The sequence below is a fragment of the Pipra filicauda genome, unplaced genomic scaffold (assembly GCF_003945595.2).
Source record: "Pipra filicauda isolate LSUMZ 115617 unplaced genomic scaffold, ASM394559v2 scaffold16_size7369187_pilon, whole genome shotgun sequence".
Lineage (NCBI taxonomy): Eukaryota > Metazoa > Chordata > Aves > Passeriformes > Pipridae > Pipra > Pipra filicauda.
The window spans coordinates 2,340,355-2,359,881 of NW_024104207.1; the positions used below are offsets into that span (position 1 = coordinate 2,340,355).

The window sequence follows — 19,527 nt, forward strand, 5'->3', positions numbered from 1 at the left end:
ATCTTCAAGAGCGTGGGAGCAATTTTTGGCTTTACTTACCCCTTTTCCAAGACTTGTTGGACCTGCCACTAATGACAGTGACGAGCTGGCTAAACCAATTAAATATATGCTTTTTGTGAATCGTTAATCCATACATAAATGTAGTCTTCCTTACAAGATCCAGGTGACAGATGACTATAACAAACTATCTCAGCTTGGGGTCACCCTTATTCTGGATTTATGAAATAAAGGGGCTATTCCAGAGTCTGGCAAGTACGAAGATATTCCAGATACATATTACGGGACTGAAAGGTTAAATAATTTAAGAACTACTACTGACTATCAACAAGAAACTACCTACTGCCAGCAGCTGTCTTACCAGGAAATCAGTCAGGGCTCAGTATTTTATCTTTCTAAATGTATGTAAAACCGTATTTTGCAGATACTAAATTCTGCTTTCACTTTCAACAGCGTAACCATGGAATGACTCCAGCAAGTTGTATAACTTCAAAGAGAAATTGCTCACCTGTATTTATTGCAAGGGTCATTACTTGTAAACATATTTTGTAGTTTTCAAAGGATAATAACTGTTTTCTAAATTAAATTCATGAGAGTGAAACTGTCACTGTTTCATCGTTTAAATAATGCCAAGCATAGAGAAGGACTGTTTGAGAGTAACCAGCAACACTTTACCACAGAACTGGAAAAAAGAACAATTATGTATCCATTTTTTTAACACTGACACATCCATCCGTCAAGTAACTTAAAGCAACCTATGTGGGAAATTTGAGAAAAGCTGCTCAGGAGTCTTTTTTACAAAAATAGTTAAAAATTAACATGACTTTGTTAAAGGTGTTCTTCTATAATTTGTGCATATTTTATCTCCTGTCAAAGACGATTCCTAATGCCCTAACCCTGGACCAAGCTGGCCAGTTCAGTTCCATTGAAGTCTGTGGTGTCTAAAATAGCAAAAGCAGCTCAGTTTGATCTGAAGTTTTTATCTTCACCAGATATTAATATTCCAAGATCAAAATTGGATAAATGAAATTCATATGATCTTGTTCTTACCATCTGAGTCCTCCTGCTCAGGGTTGTATCTGAGGCGACAGTTGTCCCTGTCATCTGGGACACCATCATTGTCATCATCAGGATCACAGGCATCACCTTTACCATCTTGATCATGGTCAGCCTGGTTAGCATTGGGGATGTAAGGGCAGTTATCCTGGTTGTTCTGGTGACCATCTTCATCTATGTCCTCATTATTGTCACACTGGTCACCAACAAGGTCATTGTCTGCATCAGTCTACCACAAAAAAATTGTAAAGAGTAATTTTATTATTTTTATTAAACACAGAAGTACAGCCTGATACTTAACTGCTCAGCACTTCTCTTCAAGGACTTCCGTAGACAAGTGATACCACAATGACAACCATGCCTAAAGCACGAACATAATTTCAAACTAGCGTGGCTACTTAATTCTTCTAGACAAGACAAGATCTGGTCCCCAAGATATTTCCAGGGCAGGGCTTTGACAGTTTTCAGTGTTGTCATTCTAGAGATGACAGGGTGGTGTCAGTATGGGCAGCACATTTTCTGACTGCTTCTGTGTATGCGATGTTACTTATCTGCATATGGACCAAAACACTCAGGCATGACAAATGCAGCCCTGAAACTGTACTCACTTGCCATAGGGGAAGAAAACAGTTCACCAAAGTGTTGCAGATGGAATGAAGGCATCATCACTCTACTTCCCTTTCATCTGATACTAAGAGATCTCACAGCCTGAAATGTGAAAGTGAGCAATATAGATCCACCTCTTCAGCTGTCCAGTAAACAAGGACTGATAGCAATTCCTGTGCTCTTTTCTCTGCCCTTTTTCTAATGTTACCATTAAGGAAACTGTTTTCATCATTTACCTGGTCTGGATTATGCATCAATGGACAATTATCACACTGATCACCAACTCCGTCACCATCTGTATCACTCTGGTCTGTGTTATAGACGTAAGGACAATTATCTCGTTCATTAAAAATGTCTATGAGGAAAAAAAAACAACAAAAAATTGAAGAAATCAGAATTATGTAACATCCAACACAGACAGCCATAAACTATAGAACTCACCAGTAAAGAAGTAAGGCTCTTAAGGGGTTCATAGGCTTTCTGATTGCTACATCATTACTACAACACGAAACAGTTAGGACGTATTATAAAGAAAAATTATGGTATTAATTCCATTTTCATTGCTATGATAAAGTCTTCTATATGTATTTTTCTAATGAATTTTGCTAGAGTAAGGGCTCATTATGTCTTAAGAATTTACTCCTTTTTTAAAGAACGACAGATAAAAATTTTAAATAATTTGTTTTGGATTTTTTGCCCACACTCTAAGAAATGGCATAGAATGCATAGCTATATCAGGTTTGAATTTCTGAAGTTTTGTATAGTAACAACTGTATTAATGTTCAGCTGTCTCAGCATTAAATAATTTAATTTTACCAGAACATGTTCATCATTTATTGCATAGCATGCCAAAGTTTCAAAAGAAACTGCGTTTCCTCAGCAAACTTTATTAAAAAACCAACAATCTCCTTCAGACTTATAGTAAGATTAAAAGAAATGAACAAATATTGGTATATCTGTCTGGAAAAGATACAAGGACCCCTTCCTATTTTATATGGTCCCTGGATATTTGTGTAACCTTTCAGCCAATAACAATATGATTACATTTTTCTTCAAATGCAGAACTACCATCAGTACTATTATGACCGTGATGATCAGAAGAAGAAAATGTTCAGAAGCTGAAGTCAGATAGGCATCCAAAAGTTTAAAACATTACTGAAGAAAACTCAAAACTAGATTTCTTCAACTTTTAGTATTTCTGGATTCTCATACACTTTAAATGCTGCAGGGATATGATTTTTGAGAGATATTTAAGTGTTTTTCCCCCTTTTTAATTCTCATCAAATCAGGGTCATATAGGCATGTACTGGTAGATGAAATAAATACTTTTAATAATATTTTAAAACGTGTATTTGGATTCCTGTGAGCCTTGCATACATTCATAGAAAAGCTGATTACTTTCCAATGGATATTGTCTTAACCACATGAATGTTCTGATGTTCTTATCCCTCCCTCAAAGGAAAATGAAAAGTCAACAGAAGTGTTATATTAGACCCTGATTACTTTGGAACACAGATAAATGAAAGATATTTTTTTTTTAAGACTACACTGATAAAAGACTTGCTGTGATTTATTCTTCAACAATATCCTTTATAGTCATTTAGGGACTATATGGGCAAATATACTACACAGGACAGATGAACCTCAGTCTTCTCTTTTTTCCCCCCATGTTTTTGAGCTGCTAGACACAATTTTATTCCATGTATAAAAGCAGGTAGCCAATCTTACTGGACATAAAGCAAAGTGCACTTTTGGAACAGTACTCAGTTCTCAAAACTGAAAGCATACCATCTCCGTCAATATCCACAGCACATGAGTCACCCTCCCCATTGTTATCTGTGTCAATCTGAGCGGGGTTGTGCACGTAGGGGCAGTTATCACAACGGTCACCAACTTCATCCTTGTCGTAATCAAACTGACGAGGGTTGAACAGAAGAGGGCAATTGTCCTAGTAAAAAGAAAGAAGATTCCACAATATAAATCACAACTCATGAGAGAATACGATGAAGTGGTAACTCTCCTGTTCATCTTCGACAGAGGTCAACAATCAGAGTATTAACCCATTATTTTTTCAATGGACAAGCTGTACCTACACTGAAGATCTTGGCGGTAACAGAATGGCATGTGGACAGCCTGGCTCACTGTCTGGTTTTGTGGTTTTGTACAAAGCATGTGAATTGTGCTCCATATCTCACAAGGAGAGCAACAGAGATTTTAAACTGGATCTGTACTCAGATACTTAAATAAAGGTGCATCACTGGTACATGTCTTTAAAAAAAAAATAAAAATCAGAATATGTTGCAAAATCAGGCCAAATTAGGTGCATTTTATAATTTCTGGAACACAAAAAAGACAACTAGAACTGTTATTCTGACTTTTTTTGGAACAAAGTAGTGTCAGTATTTTAAATTTCATATCACATATTTTGATTTTTCCATTTAAACAAGGATTGACTTTTTTGTTGGTTGTGTTCTTCTGCACATGATAATAAAATTTTAAGAGCTTTATAAAAATTAAAATTAAGTACTCTCATTTACCAAAAATATTTTTTTCCTGAGACCATTCCTTTTAAATGGACTTGTGAAAATTTCCTGTCAGTTTAGTCTATAATTTCAAACTCTGCCAGAAGAAGAATGCTTATGTTTCACAAATCCCCAAATTACAGATGCTCTTTTGCACAGGCACAAGAAACTACTCAGTGTGAAAAGCAAAGAACAAAATCAAATCAAAGCAGTGGGAATGAGCATCAGCATCATTGAATTTGAGAGAGGTCATAAAAAATAAGTCTTTAAATTACTTTTTCTCTGCTAACACAAAAAAAAAAATAGTAGAAAATAATTTTTTTTAGCACAATATTTATAATTCCCCAGGAATACATTTTATATAATCAATGACAAGATATAGAGGCAAATCAAAATTTTATACTGCTCACAAAAGAAGTTCTGGCTACAATTTAAAAAAAGTACATACTAAATCATATCACTTTATCGAATTATTCTTTGGATTTTTTTTTTTAATATTCCAAATAGAGAACCCATGAGCATAACTCTAAGCCAGCTTTAACCATCTGAAACTCTAGAGCATCTAGGCCCCCTCTGAAGGGAACAAAGAGGAACAGTAAAATTCTAAAACCAATTCACTCATCCTCACTCAGAGGATGAGTCATTTTCACTCAGAAAAGTCAGAGGGAAGCCCACTCTGGAAGCGCCTCTTTCTTTTTACTGGATATACAAGAACAACAGTTTTAGATTAACTGGCTCTCTTTTAGGCTCTGCAGGTAATTGAATTTTAGTCTTCTGAGAAAATCTGAAGGAAAGTATGAGCCAGGCTAGGTATTTTCCTCCTGTCATTTCCCCTTGATGCTGGCTGTGTTTATTTTTATTCATCATAACATGTTTCTAACACATCTCATATATAACACTTACCAGCTTTTCAAATACAATAGATCTGTCATTCTCCCATTACAACATAAAAAATTCAATGCCACTTTCCATTAAACTGTTTTCATGTACATAACTGAACTCAAATCTGATACAGAGAACATAATTCATCCCCAGGTTCCCCAGGCTGCTTTGCTCTGCACAGTGCTCCTCTCCTTTGACTGAACACAGATTTACTCTGCACTACATATCTTTCAGTGCAGAATAACTCATCTGAAGCTCTGAACAGTAAAGTTCACATCTATTGTAATGGTTTTCCTTAAAACCAGATGTTTAGGCCAAATGTATTACAGACAGACACACATCTTACTTTGTCATCTTCAACACCATCATTGTCATCATCCTCATCACAGGCATCTCCTTTACCATCTTTATCAAAGTCTTCTTGGCCAGAGTTAGGCAGAAGGGGGCAGTTATCCTAGCCAAAATAAATAATCAATACATTATGTTTACATTATGTCAGAATAACTTGCCTGGGCAGAAGAGTAGATATGGTACACCAGAGACTATAAAACAAAAGCAATCAGTCACAAACACTTTTTAAAGTGCCTGTTTGTTTGCTGCCAGAGATAGTAGTTCATTTGCTGTTTTCATATTGTAAAGTAATTGATATACATCTGCAAATCATTCTATTTCTCAGCTCCTATTAAAATGATGTTTCCAGTAAATTTTAGAAGAAACTAACAGAGAACATACACACCGCATGCACAGACATACACTCTTACATCAACTTTTTATAGATAATTCCTGAAATATGCTTGAAGATTACATAAAAAATGTGCAGGTTTGGTTGCCAGAAAAATAAAGATAAAAGCCAGGAGAAGGTCTTCAGAAATAGCTGTTCATATGGAAAGTTACTGGAATGGAGTAGTACACAGCAATGAAGGGGAACACTATAAGAAAGGGTTTTGAAAAAAGTGTCTTTATACTGTTCTGCAAAACAGTAACTTTGCACTCCCACGGCTTTGAAACCAAAATCTCTTTATTTTTATCAGCTTTGTAAAGAATGACTATTTTAAATGAGCAAGTCTTATGATATACTGAAAAAAGTAAGTTAAATAGCTTGCTCAACTTTTAAAATGCATTTCTTTTTAAAATAATGAAATCAGTTAAAATGGATTGCAATTCTACCACTTGCTATGAATAAATACACTTAGAAAAACGCACCATTATTCTCATTTTTACTCACATTCCAGATATACCTCAACCCAAAATTGAATCTGCCAATAAATTGTGGAAATATCTTCTTTGTAACACATGCTCTAAAAATATATTATTATAGGAAGATTGCTAGTCCTGTTTTCAGTCTTGGTGGTTCTAACAGAATAGATAATTTAAGAAAATGAGAACTGGAAAATCTGTGATAATTACCAAAACCCAAAAATTTTTACCAAATATCTGTGAACAGTCTTAACTGTCCAGCTCAACACTGCTCACCAGTGAAAAAAAAAAATTTGAAATTATGAAACAAAATAATCAAGATGGTAAGTTAATTTTCAATCATCACCAGCTCAAGGAAAAAAGCTTTTTTAAAATCAAAGTACTCAACTAGGATATTTATATATCCTTATATTTAAGGATATATAAGAACCTGAAAATATGTAGTATTTTTGGGGAGGTTGGAGGCGTCCCCTTAAATGAAGTACTTGTGTCTATGAGATCAACACACATAATATAGAAAACATGAATCAATATTTGGAAACAGGTTTTTTTCTGAATGGGTTCAGCATGCTGGATTTAATAAAAGCTAATCCTTTGTGTTACATCATGGGTCAACATGTTGCAGATTCTGATGACAGGAACCAAAAAAAGGATATATGAACTGCAATAGCCAAATTGGCTGAATGCACAATAAACAGACACCAGTTACAGTGCGGAAGATCAACATTTTGGGCTCAAATTTCCATCCATATCTGAAACTCGTCGGCTGATAAAGTCCAGATTCACACCTTCAAGTGGATTACACAAGTAACATATTCTCTCAAACAGCCCAATTTCAAAATTTCCTAGTCTCTTGATCTGTATTTGTTTTAACCACTGTAGTGGGCTAGTACGCATTCATTTTTGCATTCCTTTCCTCATTTTTAAAGCAAAAGTTATTGTGCTAGAACTTCATGAGGGTTTAGAGATAGATCACTTTAACATAGAGAAAGAGGAACCAGGGAACGTACCACAATGGGCATGCATTGCTAAACCTACACGCCACCATTTTTAGGCTCCCTGCTGCTTATTTTCTCCTTGGTGTAGTAATATTTCATTTTTCACTACAGTTGCACAGCTGCACAACAAGATCTAGGTGTAGAGCCAGTGGTGGCAGGCAGGTCATTCTCTAGGAGAAGGTGAGAGTTGGGACTTCACATCTCTGAAGGGTGAAAGAGGCTGAATCTCCCATCCTCTCCCCCTGAGCTTTTGCAATAAGGAGAACTCTTCTGTCCAATTATTCATATTCATTCCTCTCTTAGGGTCCTATTGTCAAAACTTATCTCATGCTCTGAATCCAGTTTTCACAGTGTGGTCTGCTTAACTCTTTTAAAAGAGTTCAAGAAAGGATTTCGAAGTGTAGCCCTTACGTGGCTGTGTCTGTAAAAGCCTTGCAGGTGGGATTTCACAACAACCTGGGGCCCAGAGATTCCTGTTTGGTGTTCACTAGCTGTGTGCTCCACGCCCATGCTTTAGGCGGCTCCTGCTCAATGTGCTAACAAGTATCCCAGTCTTCAGTGTATTCTGAGTAGGAAATCCAAAGCAGAGGACTCCGGACTTAATTTTGAGAATCCCTTACTAGATCTCACTGGATTAAGTGAATACACATTTCACAGCATCTCCTAGAAAATGAGCATGCTGTAACAGTCAAAAGTCAATGAAAGCAACCACCGGCTTCATGAATTAAAAGCATTACTTACAATTGTTTAGGAAAAAGAAAATATTGTTATCACATGGCATTTTATCAACCTTTTTCACTTACCTTCACACAGTGGTATGTTGCATTAGCAGCACAGACCAAGTTATTATTAGGCCAGCCATCCAAATCCGAATCCTCACCACAGATGCGCCCATCGCCAGCATAACCTGTCCTACATTCACATTTGTACATTGGATCACTGAAATGGCCCAGATAGATGCACTCGGCAGACTTATGGCAGCTGTGTGTCTTGTCCTTGCATGGATTCTCAGGTTCACAGACCTATAAAAGATAGAGCATATTCACTGAAGTTTGATATTCACAGCCAGCTGTGTGTGCCTCACCTTTGTCAAAATCGAGCCAGTTATTTAGAGGCCTGAAGACAGCAATTTTGTTTTAATTGTGATTAGTAAATCATACTGCTCTGTCAGTTCACAACTCCAGCAAATGTGTACAATGAAAATAATTTTAAAAAAACCACAGGAAAATGTGGACATTATTAAAAAAGCAATTAAAGTGATTAACACTTTCAGAACTCTATCTGCTTTCTTCCAGATGTCGTTAATCCCCAGAAATGAACTGCGACAGAAAGTAGACAGTTCTCACCTCATTCCTTCAGTGTTCTGCCTGACAGTATGCAAGGACTCTTATTTTCTTAAATCAAAGAGACCCTAAGGAATTCTCATGTTCACCTCCACTAAGTTTTTGTTACCTCTTTCCTATCACTTTGCTTATTTTCTTGACAGTATCTGTGAATCTTACACAGATGTTTCACATGTAGACTTCATACGTTGAGCGAACCACAGACTGATTCAACAGCAACAAAGAGAAGGCATCCCATCATATCCATTTTAATGTTTTTGTTTCGTCTATCTAACTGCAGTCTTCAATGTCACTTCCTCTTCTTACTGTCTTTCACCACTGACAGGCTTTGGCCCAATGGAATTGAGGGAGCGAGAATGTCAAACATATATGTCTGATGACATCGACATTAACAGTGGTACCGTTATGAAGACAATCCTAATTCTTTAGTTTCCAATCTCCAGAATAGGTATACACACCCCAGTGAAAGAAGTGCAAAGCAGGGAAATGTTTGTTCCTGGAATTTTAAACTCATTTGGTGAAACTGTGCAGATGTCTAGAGAAAACAAAATCCTTAAAAAGTCCAACCCCAAATTCAGTGTTTTGTTACTCAAATCAAAAATACTCTGGAACAGCAGTTATCTATTTCAGGTTCTTTTTGTCTGGTATTCAAGTTTATCATATGCTGTCATTAACAGATATATTCAGTTGAGAATTACTCAGTTTCAAAGCCATTAAATTCTCTTCAACATCACTTACTTGCTTCTCCGTCTTGGCAACTTCCAGCCCTACTCCATAAGGCTGACTTCCTTTATAGCGTGGAGGACATGGCAAGCAGTGGAAACCTGGATTTGTGTTAACACAGCGATGGACCTGATTCACTTTAAAGCAGACATCTGACACAGCTATACACTGCAGGTAAAGAAAGAAAGAGGAAAACAATTAGATGTCTGCGTAATTCCTAGGTAATGAAAATTTCACGGTGATTTCCTCATGTTAATGGAAACAAGTCCATACCTCATCAAGATCCTCACAGACAGTACCATTGCCAAGGTATCCTGCTGGGCATGGCCCACATGACCAAGACCCATCTGGGTAACTGCTGCATTCTGCTCCAGGAAAACAAGGATTTGACAAACACCCATCTGGCAAAGACACACAAAAGTGTAAATTAAGTAAGGAGCATAGAAGGCATTTAAAACTTCATTTAAGAAACAGATATTCTCTGTTCACTAGCTTAAATGACACCTGATGCAACAGACTCTTACAAAAACCCTTAGAATTAGGGTTATTAAGTGCATTTAATATACTGTTGATTTAATATGAGAAGACTACAGATTGCTACATCCAGTTGAATACATTAGAGCATATTGAATTCCTATTTCAGAAATGAACACTTGTTCAGGAAAAGTCAGTATCAAGAATATATATAAAATTCCACTAAACAGCACCCAAAATAGTTAAATATCCTTTACTGAAACAAAGGTATAATTAGTGGATTTCTGTAGTGTCAATTCATAATTGCCTGTTATAGAAATAACAGCATCAATAACTATTCAGACTGAATAACGAATGACTAAATACCAACCAATTGGGCAATCCTTCTTATTGCACATATCATGTTGCTTGGTATCTCCCACACATGGCTTTCCTCCATACTGTGGCTCTGGACTGTTACAGAGGCGAGACCTCTCCCGAATTCCTCCTCCACAGGTAACAGTGCAGGCAGACCACGGAGACCAAGGACCCCACTGGCCATTCACTAAGAGATGCAGAAGAGAAGAGCATCACAGGCAGTACAGCAGGGACAACATTTGGTGCCAATGACAACATCTCTTTCTTCAGATCTCTGGAGAAACTGGACACAGTTTCTCACCATGTACATAGAAAGATGTTGGCAGAGCTTTGCACTGAGATAGCAATATTTCAGAAACAAACAAACAAATGAAAAATACCCAACTGCTTTATAGGCATTTTTTGGCCAATAAATAAAGACAGCATGCCATGCCAACTGGCATGGTGTATTTCTATTTAAGTTGATCAGAACCAGTATGATGCCTTCAAAGCTCCCTGCTAAGTTTTCACTTTGTACAGAAAGCAAGGTGTGACCACAGGATAAAACTTCTTCCAAGTCAAATATGAGATCTATGGCTTTTTTTTTTTAAGGCAACAGTAGGGTTTATGTTCAGTAAGGTTGCAACTATTATTCTTGTTTTGTAATACATTCATCAGTATATCTTGATTCAGTATAAATAATTAATTTCAGTGATGCTTCTGCATGTTTTATATTGGTAAAATTCTACTGATCCTGTTGTCATCAATTCTGAATTTTCTTGAAATACAAACATCTTTGAATCAAATTGTTTGTGCTTGGTACTGAAAAAAAAAAACAAACATGTAGACAATGGTATGCGTCCTTAACTAAACAAACTTTCACTAACTTCACATGCATAGATAGATCAAAAAATAGATGAAGTGTTTTTAGCTATTCAAGTACTATTGGGTTTGAAGCCTGACATCAGTTTCAAGCTCATATCCTGTTAGTAGAAAGGAAAGGTTGAAGAAAGGAAGGACTGAAGGTAGATATACAAAGAGAAAAAAGTGAGGAAAAATGACATGAAAGGAAAGCGAAAGTGAGTGGAATGAATGGTCTCTAAAAAGGTTTAAAAGTGTAGATGAGTAAGAAAGAATTATAATAACAACTGAATGTGGTGACTATGTGTAAAATATGTATGCATACTTCCAAAGAAGCCTGACTATTGGGGGACTCTGTGTCTGTTCTTAACAAGCACAGTGACAGCTTCCTTTTAGACAGAAAGTGGGGGTTTTTCGGATATGCAGAGATAAATTGCTAAAATGAAAATTTCTCAAACTCTTACTATTTAAAGCCAAATTATAGCTTGGAACATTTACAAAATCTCTGACTGCACTGTTGTCTTCATTTTCAAAGCACCCTTTTGTACTATTTAACTCATAAGCCAGAATTAAATTTTCTGTTACAGAAAATCACTGTAATTTAGATCTGAATAAAGAAGAAATTCAGCTGGAATATTATTGTATCATTTTTGATTCAAGACCACAGACATACCTGGACATGGAACCTTCTCACACTTCTCTGTTTCACGCCCATTTCCTACACAGTTTTTCCCACCCATCTGGGGAATAGGAGAATTGCAGAGGCGGATGCGGGTGATATTTCCTACTCCACAGGTAACTGAACAGGAAGACCAGGGAGACCAGTGACTCCAGCCACCATCTTGACGTACTGTCAGAGAAAAGTGCAAAACTCAAGGAAATAGCCCACTTGCAGCTATAATAAAAACTCACTTGTGAAGTTAACCTTCTAATGAGCCTCTCACTACATTTGATGTATGTCCAACCCCTTTTCCGTCACTGTCATTTACAAAGCCCAGCATGCCAGCTCAGGCATTCAAGTAAAGCTTTCTTAGGAATTTCAGTGACCAACATACGACTAAAATTGATGTTAGATATTTAACTTAAAAAATAACTCATTTCAATGAAACAAATACTTGTTTAAAATGCACATTTGGACATCTAGCAGCTTCAGTTGTTAGATACTGTCATGGGTACTATATTAGCCTCAATATAGCAGGTACCTGCAACAGCATTAACTACACTTCTGGAGTATGATCCCTCTAAGTGCCTTAAATATAAAAGCAGTTTGATATTTTGTAAAAGTCTTCCATGATTATTGCATTCCGAAACACAACTAAGCTAATGGAATGGGCCAATAACCATGAATGAATGGCAGATCTAAATGTGGTCCCGTATATCATGATTTTTGTTTCTAAACTGAATCTGAACAAGAGATCCAGTTCATAATGCTGAAGAAAGGATCACTCACTATCTTTTTGTTTAACAGAGTTGAGCCCAAAATGAACATACCCATTAAATTGTCAGGAAAAAGGATGATTATATGAAAGGGGGAAGATGACACAGAATCTAAGCATAGCTACTTTATGCATATATGAGTGTTTAAGTACGTACTGTCCTGTCTAAGCTTGGTTTTGCTTGTCCAAAAAAGCTTTTAAAAAGGGAGAAATTTTATTACTTACTTCGATGGTCACATTTCTTAAAGCTGCACATCCTTGTCTGGATGTGCGGACCTGTACATGCACTCCTGGTGACATCACATGACCTTCCTCGCATCTGAGTCCCAGAGCCACAGGTAACCGAGCACTTTGTCCAATCTGACCACGGTGACCAGCCTTCCTCACTGTCATCAGCTGCAGAGCAAAAGGTAAGAAAAAGTGCTTAGTTTCAAAAGTTGCTCTATTATCCTATTCAGAAGATTTTCACTTCTCTTCTTCTGTAGAATATGGACTTGATCATTTAGATCTCTCCTTTTCCACTTTTGCTTTCCCAAGCTGCCACTGAAGTTAGGGAACTATGATTTAATATGAGAGGTTAGTTCAGATAAGAATCCTGAATCTTTATGAACTTGTGTGCAGTTTGTTTGCACAAGGCACTGATCTCCAGAGGAAGAATATTTTATCTCTAGAATGGACTGAGCCAAAAACTCGAGTCGCAGCTGCCTTTGACTTCAGAAGATAGGTCAGTATGATCAGATGTGGTCCCACCTTTGAACACTAGATAACAGTGAACATGATTAAGAGCTCATTGTAAGAATATGCCTTATGCTCTGAATGGGGAAAAAACCTTCCAAGTATATTACGATGCATTTTTATTTAGAACTTCTAAGCAACCATTTTCTTCTGTAACAGACCTGTCTGGCACAAAGTGAAACATAATAAACCCACACTGAAGTCAATTAATTAGTGAAGTTCTTAAAACTACTGTCAATCCAAAGTCTAATTCATGGCCTGTGATGCTGTCACAAATGTGGAGCACACTGTCCAGGCAGTCTAGATTTATACGTAAAGCAATACACCAAAAAGAGAATATATGACAGAGAAGAAATAAAACAGAGTAACAGAATGACAGTAGAGAGAAAAAATAATTTGCACTCAATAAATATTGCATCAAACTGCATAAAACTTGTGGTCTGAAACTTAAACATCCTCCATAAGGAGTTAAGAAGACATCCTAACATGTTAGTCTGTTTTAGTTAGGTAGTATGGAAAAGAAACAGCAGGAGACAGTGCTACTACAAACCAACAAAAACCAGAATGTCCAGCCTTGGAAAACAGAAATGGGGAGAAGGATGCTTTTACTGTTTTGTGTCCAAAGTAGCTAAGCAGGTTATCAGCTTAATTCTAAGCAACCAATATAATCACTGAAGAGAGAGCAACTCTTCCAGAAGGTAACTTCAAGAAGCCAAGTTACTTCACCTGATCTTTGTTTATATAAATGTTTTATATTTGATCTTACCTGCCTTGGCCTCTTACTCATTTTGACTTTTCCAAAACACTAGTAATGATTTTAAATATTGTCAAAGACTATTTTTGTCTTTGGCTAAATACTCACAGTGAGAGCAGACTGGGCAGCATTCACCTTCAACAAAAGATGGATCAGCACAGGAGACTGCTGGGCAGGTGATTTGATGGCACACAATTTTAGAATCCTACAGGCAAAAAAATCAACTTACTGACTTATGCTTACATACAGAGGCAAATGAAAGTGGGCATCTGGGAAAGTTTCATGTGTGGAAATTCTTTGATCTTTTTATAAATATCAGTAAGTCCAGGACAAGATCTGAGTAAATATGACCTGACCTGCACAGCTGACCTGACCTGCACAGCTGAGCTGGATTAAATCTGCTATCCATTTCTACAGAGAAGATGACTGTTTCCAAAACCTTACCTGGCAGGTGCACTTGGTGCAGCTATCTACAATCCAGCTTTCATTATCTGCAAAGACACGACCATCTTGCCAGCAAACTGACTGGTTCTTCAGTGTTTTGTTAGGCCCAATCAATTCCCACATAATTTGGTTCTCTTCAGACTAGAAGATGAAGTAAGTGAAAACAAATTGAGTATTTTATAAGTAAATTGTTTTAACTAAACAAGTTGAGACAACACTAGATTTAATTCTTCCATTAAAAATGTATATTTTCACATATTTCTGTACATGAAGAAGATGACCTCAAGTATCGTAATACTGCATAGCAATTCCTCTAGTAATGGTACAAACACAGTCACACAATATTAAGGGAAATCTGTTCTTAGAAGTTTTGCTTTCCTCTAGTATATCTCATTTTTAGATGAGAAGATTTTAGTCCTGAGACATATGGTATAGTAATAAAATTCCTTCAGAAATAATTAACTGATTCAGAATAAGAAGAGGGGCGGACTTCTGTAAAATGTTGCCATCTACTTCAACTATGAAAATCCCATGCATTTACTTACAGTTCAGGTACCCTGTGTAGCCACTTACTGATGTAATCATAAATGGTATAAGCATGGTAACAATGCCTTAACACTACAAAGGCAAGGCTGGGATTGCTAGCTTTCAATTTCCAAACCTGCAGTAACCTTTAAGAGGATTGATTTCCCCTGCGTACGAGTGCATGTGCGTGCGCTCTTTTAAATCCAGTCCACGAAAACCAAGCCTTCATCAAAGTGCTATACTCAAGAACTGCATAACTAGTCACAATGAAAACAGGACTCCTCTACATCATGTAGGTATACCAACATATAATACAGAGATCTCTATTAACTGTCTCTGGCATAAAAGCAAGAGGAAAGAGCACTTCACAGCAGGCTTCTTTCAGTTTTTCAGACTTACAGGTACCTACCACTTTTTGGAGATTATCAGCTAAGTTGTTCACCACAATGCGCAGGCCAGTGAGCTCCGTGAACATTGATCCCAGCTCCTCACAAGAGCGGTCACAGAACTCAGCCTTTCCTGGTTTCTCACCCACATACTCCGTTGTGATCTCAGGGCTCAAGTGAAGGATTTCAGTGCTCTCATTGATGGTGTTCACTTCAGCTGGTAGCAAGAGAAGGAAAGGGAAGAGCAGCATATACAAAGTTCTTCCACAGATTATAGATTCCTGCTGAAATCACGGATTGGCACCCATGGGTAGGATTTAAACACATCTATTTTGGCACAGCTTCATGCTTATTATACCCATGAATAAAAGAGAGGGGTTAGATGTCAGCTGGTTCCAATTACAGGCTTTCTCTTTTCAAAATTAAGAGCCAAGCTGTGTCTCACATGGCCTTCACTTTAAAACTGTTGGCACTGCAACACATTCATTTAAGAAGAAGGCTAACGAAAGTACACAGTATCAAAAAAGCAAAACCGTTTTATCTACTCAAGAGACGTGAAAGGTTTCGGACTTTTTCATGACCTATCACATTTTCTTGATGCAAAAAACGCAGGAGAAAGTTTTCTTGCAGAAAGGTATTGTCCTTGTTCCGTCCATAAACTCCATAGTGACCCGGATGACATTTGGGCCACTATCCAATTTATACCAGACTTTGGGCTGCTCTATATTGCACTGCCTTGGTGCTCTTATAATAATAGTTTAATTCTGAAGTGAAATGGAGGTCAAGCTAAAATCAGACAGAATATTTGATCTGTCACTCCAAACAGTCCTCCAACAGGCAAACTGTAATTAAAACAGAACCTTGCATGCATCATATAGGGAGAACTGGACATATTCTAATACTATTTTAGAAGACATCCTTGTCTACTACAAATTTCTGAAAAATAGTGTAACAGAAAGCATAATTTTTAATTAATAAAAAAATCACATAGATAACCAAATAAAACAGTCTGTGCTCTGTTGTACACTCAAATTTGGTATCAGCTATACTGAAATCCACACTGCCCTGTCTCTCAGTAAAGACTTATTTACCAGATTTAGTGATGTTGGAATGGCTCAAGGCTACCAACGAGAAAAGGCAAGCAAAGGATATAGCAATTTAAAAAGAAAGAATCAGCATAGGAATGTGTGTCATAAAACACATGATTCAAAACACCCCAATACCATTCTGTGTTGACAAGTCACAGAAGGTGGCAAGGCTTCAAAATTTTAAGGGCTTGATTTGGTGTTTTACCATGCAATGTAAAGTGTATATTTAAATACACAAGGAAATGAAAATGGGAGCAAAGTACTCTTCATCCATTTAGAAGGCTAGAAATAAAAGAACAAAGGACTAACCCATAATATGACATTAAAGGACTACTTCTCAACCATAGTTAAAATTATTGGCTTGATGTGCTTTTAAACTAGCTATGAAGCATCTACCACTAGCCAAGGTCTACAAAAAATTATTCACAGTTTTCCAAAGTTGAAATAATTGTCCAGCTTCATTTACAGGATGGGAGAAAACCACATAGCAGACCAGAATTCTGTGTCATAAGAGTTTACTTCAGCTGCTTTTTGATTCCCTGGAAAGAATGTAATTTTCCTACCACATGGAAACACTAGATTTCTCAGATCCTCCCATAGCACTTCTCAGGTCATTAGTTTCATATTTTTCAAGCCAACGTGGAGTGTGCCTTGACCGGAACATTCTGAGGACATTAATAAAGCTGCAATCTCAGCAGGAAACATAAACCAAAACTATGTTAGAAGAACTAAATCCACACTTCCTACTGGTACTTGGCAGTGACTGAAATAAGATGCCTGAGGAACACTGGGAAATCAGTTCTCTGCTGCTGGCTTCCTGCTAATTTCCTAAGGACCACGTGATTATCTTTAAAATGAGAAACCAGAAGAGCAAAATGTGAATCCTTTCACATATGCAAATGACATTCTGTTGATATAGCTCAAGAAGGGATTTTATTGATGTTTTTAGGCATGTTTTTGTCATCTCTCCTATCCAGTGCTACATACAAATCCTGCCTAAAGGATTTGCTACCACCACACTACAGACATACTTTCCTACCCTCAACCCAACAGCAATCCCAAGCTACCATTTCACCACACCTCACATTCTCATACTAGGATGAAAGATACATTGGAAAAACACAGTCCTGTCCCTTTTTTTGTGTCCTCAAAGCTGAGAGCACTTTATTGGTAACATCTGCCTTGCTGTTACAGGACATTCACACATAAATACGGCATCTTTGTGCCCATACCTCAGCTCAACGAGTGGGCCATCAAAATGGGGAAATATGTACCTTGTGGTCAGTAACATAGCACCCATGGTTTTTCACCTATGTTAATTGTCACAAGCAGTGTCCCCCAAGGTTCAAAACTGGGCACAGTATCATTTAACTCATTCATCAATGACTTGGATGAAGAGGCAGATGCCTCCTCACCAAGTGTGCTGATCACACAAAGCTGGGACAAGTGGCTGATACCCCAGAGAGTTGTGCAGCCCTTCAGAGCGACATCAACAGGTTGGAGAGATGGACAGACAAGAACTGTTCTGCCTATCTACCCAGCCATGGTGAGGCCACATCTGGAGTGCTGTGTCCAGTTCTGGGCTCCTCAGTACAAGAGAGACATGGAGCTCCTGGAGCAGTTCCAGCAGAGGGCTACAAAGATAATTAAGGGACTCAAGCATCTCCCTTACAAGGACAGGCTGAGGGATCTGAGCCTGTCCATCTTGTGAAGACATGGCTGAGAGGGATCTCATCAATGTCTATAAGTATCCAAAAGGTGAGTGTCAATATCTAAAAGGTGAGTGTCAAGAGGATGGAGCCAGGCTCTTCTCGGTAGTGCCAAGCAATAGGACAAGAGGCAGCAGGCAGAAACGGATGCACAGGAAGTTCCACTGGGATATGAGGAAGAACTTCTTTATTGTGTGGGTGACTGTGAACTGGAATAGATTGCCCAGAGAGGTTGTGGTGTCTCCCTCGCTGAAGATACTCCATGTGCTTTAGAATGACTCTGATGGAGCAAGGACATTGGACCAGAAGACCCACTGTGGTGCCTTCCAAACTTACCCATTCTTGATTCCGTAATTAAGCTGGATAGGAAATGTCAGAAAATCAGACATGCACATAGCAGTCCTCTCAAGTAATTTTGATGGCCTTAAGCCAGTGTGCTTTCTTTTTGTTGCCGCACAAGAAATTTCCATCTTGTAATGTTCTCTTCGTGTTGCAAAGCAAAAATAAAAATACTGTGAATTGAACTATTTGCTAAATACTTTCAAGGAAGGATAAAACAAAAAATCCAAATCTGTATAATTTATAGGACCTGAAAATTCAGTAGTTGACAAGTGTGATAAAAAATACATTAAGAAAATATTATCTGTTGGTTATAGCTGCAACAGCTAAATGGTATAAGAATTCCTCCTAAGGTATGTATCAGAACTCAAATTATTCTTTTAGGCTCCCATAGGCTTCCTCTTCATAGTAGAAGTATAGTGATATCTCATTTCTGCTTAGTGATATTTCAAAACATTGGTCACACTATTTCCCTTTGCGGTAATCAACCAATAATAATATAAAAGATTTGTAGACGTTGACTTTCACTGGCTTTCCTGTTGCAATCCACCTACACTTAGGGATCCCATCCACTTGACTGAGACTGTTCTGCCTCTGACTGCTGGATGTGTCCTCAAAGTTCTACCTTGACTTCTAGAGTTTTTGTTTCCTCTGATAAATGTCAAAGGATATCTTATCTAACTGTATCCTTCGTGAAATCATCCTTTTATCCAGACTACAATTGGACCTAAATTTTCCCACAGCAGTTCTGCTTCTTAAGCATTTACTTCCACTAACAAAGTTGAAAACTAGTAATCAGTAATTCCAAGTAATTTCTGAGTACAGAAAGCAGCTTGGCTGAGAAAGATGACAGCCACCAATATCAGGCCACGTCTTCTTGCCTGTGCCATTTAAGGCCACTTCCATTCTAGCCCACTTGACTCATTTCTAACACACCATCACACTTGTGACTAAGATTCTGCACCAGGACACATCTCTGAAACATATGAAATAATCAAGATTTTTTATCAACATTTAAAAACTGACTAGAGAGCTCAGTTAATTTTTCTAGGCATACACACTCCTGTAGATACATATATATATACACACATTTATATACCTTCTAGAGTGTTTTTA

At 37.5% G+C, this 19,527-nt stretch overlaps 1 protein-coding gene across 2 annotated transcripts in view; it reads right to left on the reverse strand.

Moving 5' to 3' along the window:
- Nucleotides 1–19,527, reverse strand: part of THBS2 (thrombospondin 2) — a 34,446-nt gene that overhangs the window by 9,134 nt on the left and 5,785 nt on the right. For both annotated transcript variants that reach the window (XM_027741120.2, XM_027741119.2), the window contains exons 5-17: nt 15,299–15,492; nt 14,365–14,505; nt 14,029–14,125; nt 12,657–12,827; nt 11,669–11,845; nt 10,169–10,342; nt 9,598–9,725; nt 9,340–9,492; nt 8,062–8,280; nt 5,410–5,517; nt 3,448–3,607; nt 1,896–2,014; nt 1,048–1,282 (exon numbers count right to left, since the gene is read on the reverse strand). In XM_027741120.2, the coding sequence (XP_027596921.1) occupies nt 1,048–1,282; nt 1,896–2,014; nt 3,448–3,607; nt 5,410–5,517; nt 8,062–8,280; nt 9,340–9,492; nt 9,598–9,725; nt 10,169–10,342; nt 11,669–11,845; nt 12,657–12,827; nt 14,029–14,125; nt 14,365–14,505; nt 15,299–15,492 (2,076 nt within the window). The remainder of the gene's footprint in view (nt 1–1,047; nt 1,283–1,895; nt 2,015–3,447; nt 3,608–5,409; nt 5,518–8,061; nt 8,281–9,339; nt 9,493–9,597; nt 9,726–10,168; nt 10,343–11,668; nt 11,846–12,656; nt 12,828–14,028; nt 14,126–14,364; nt 14,506–15,298; nt 15,493–19,527) is intronic.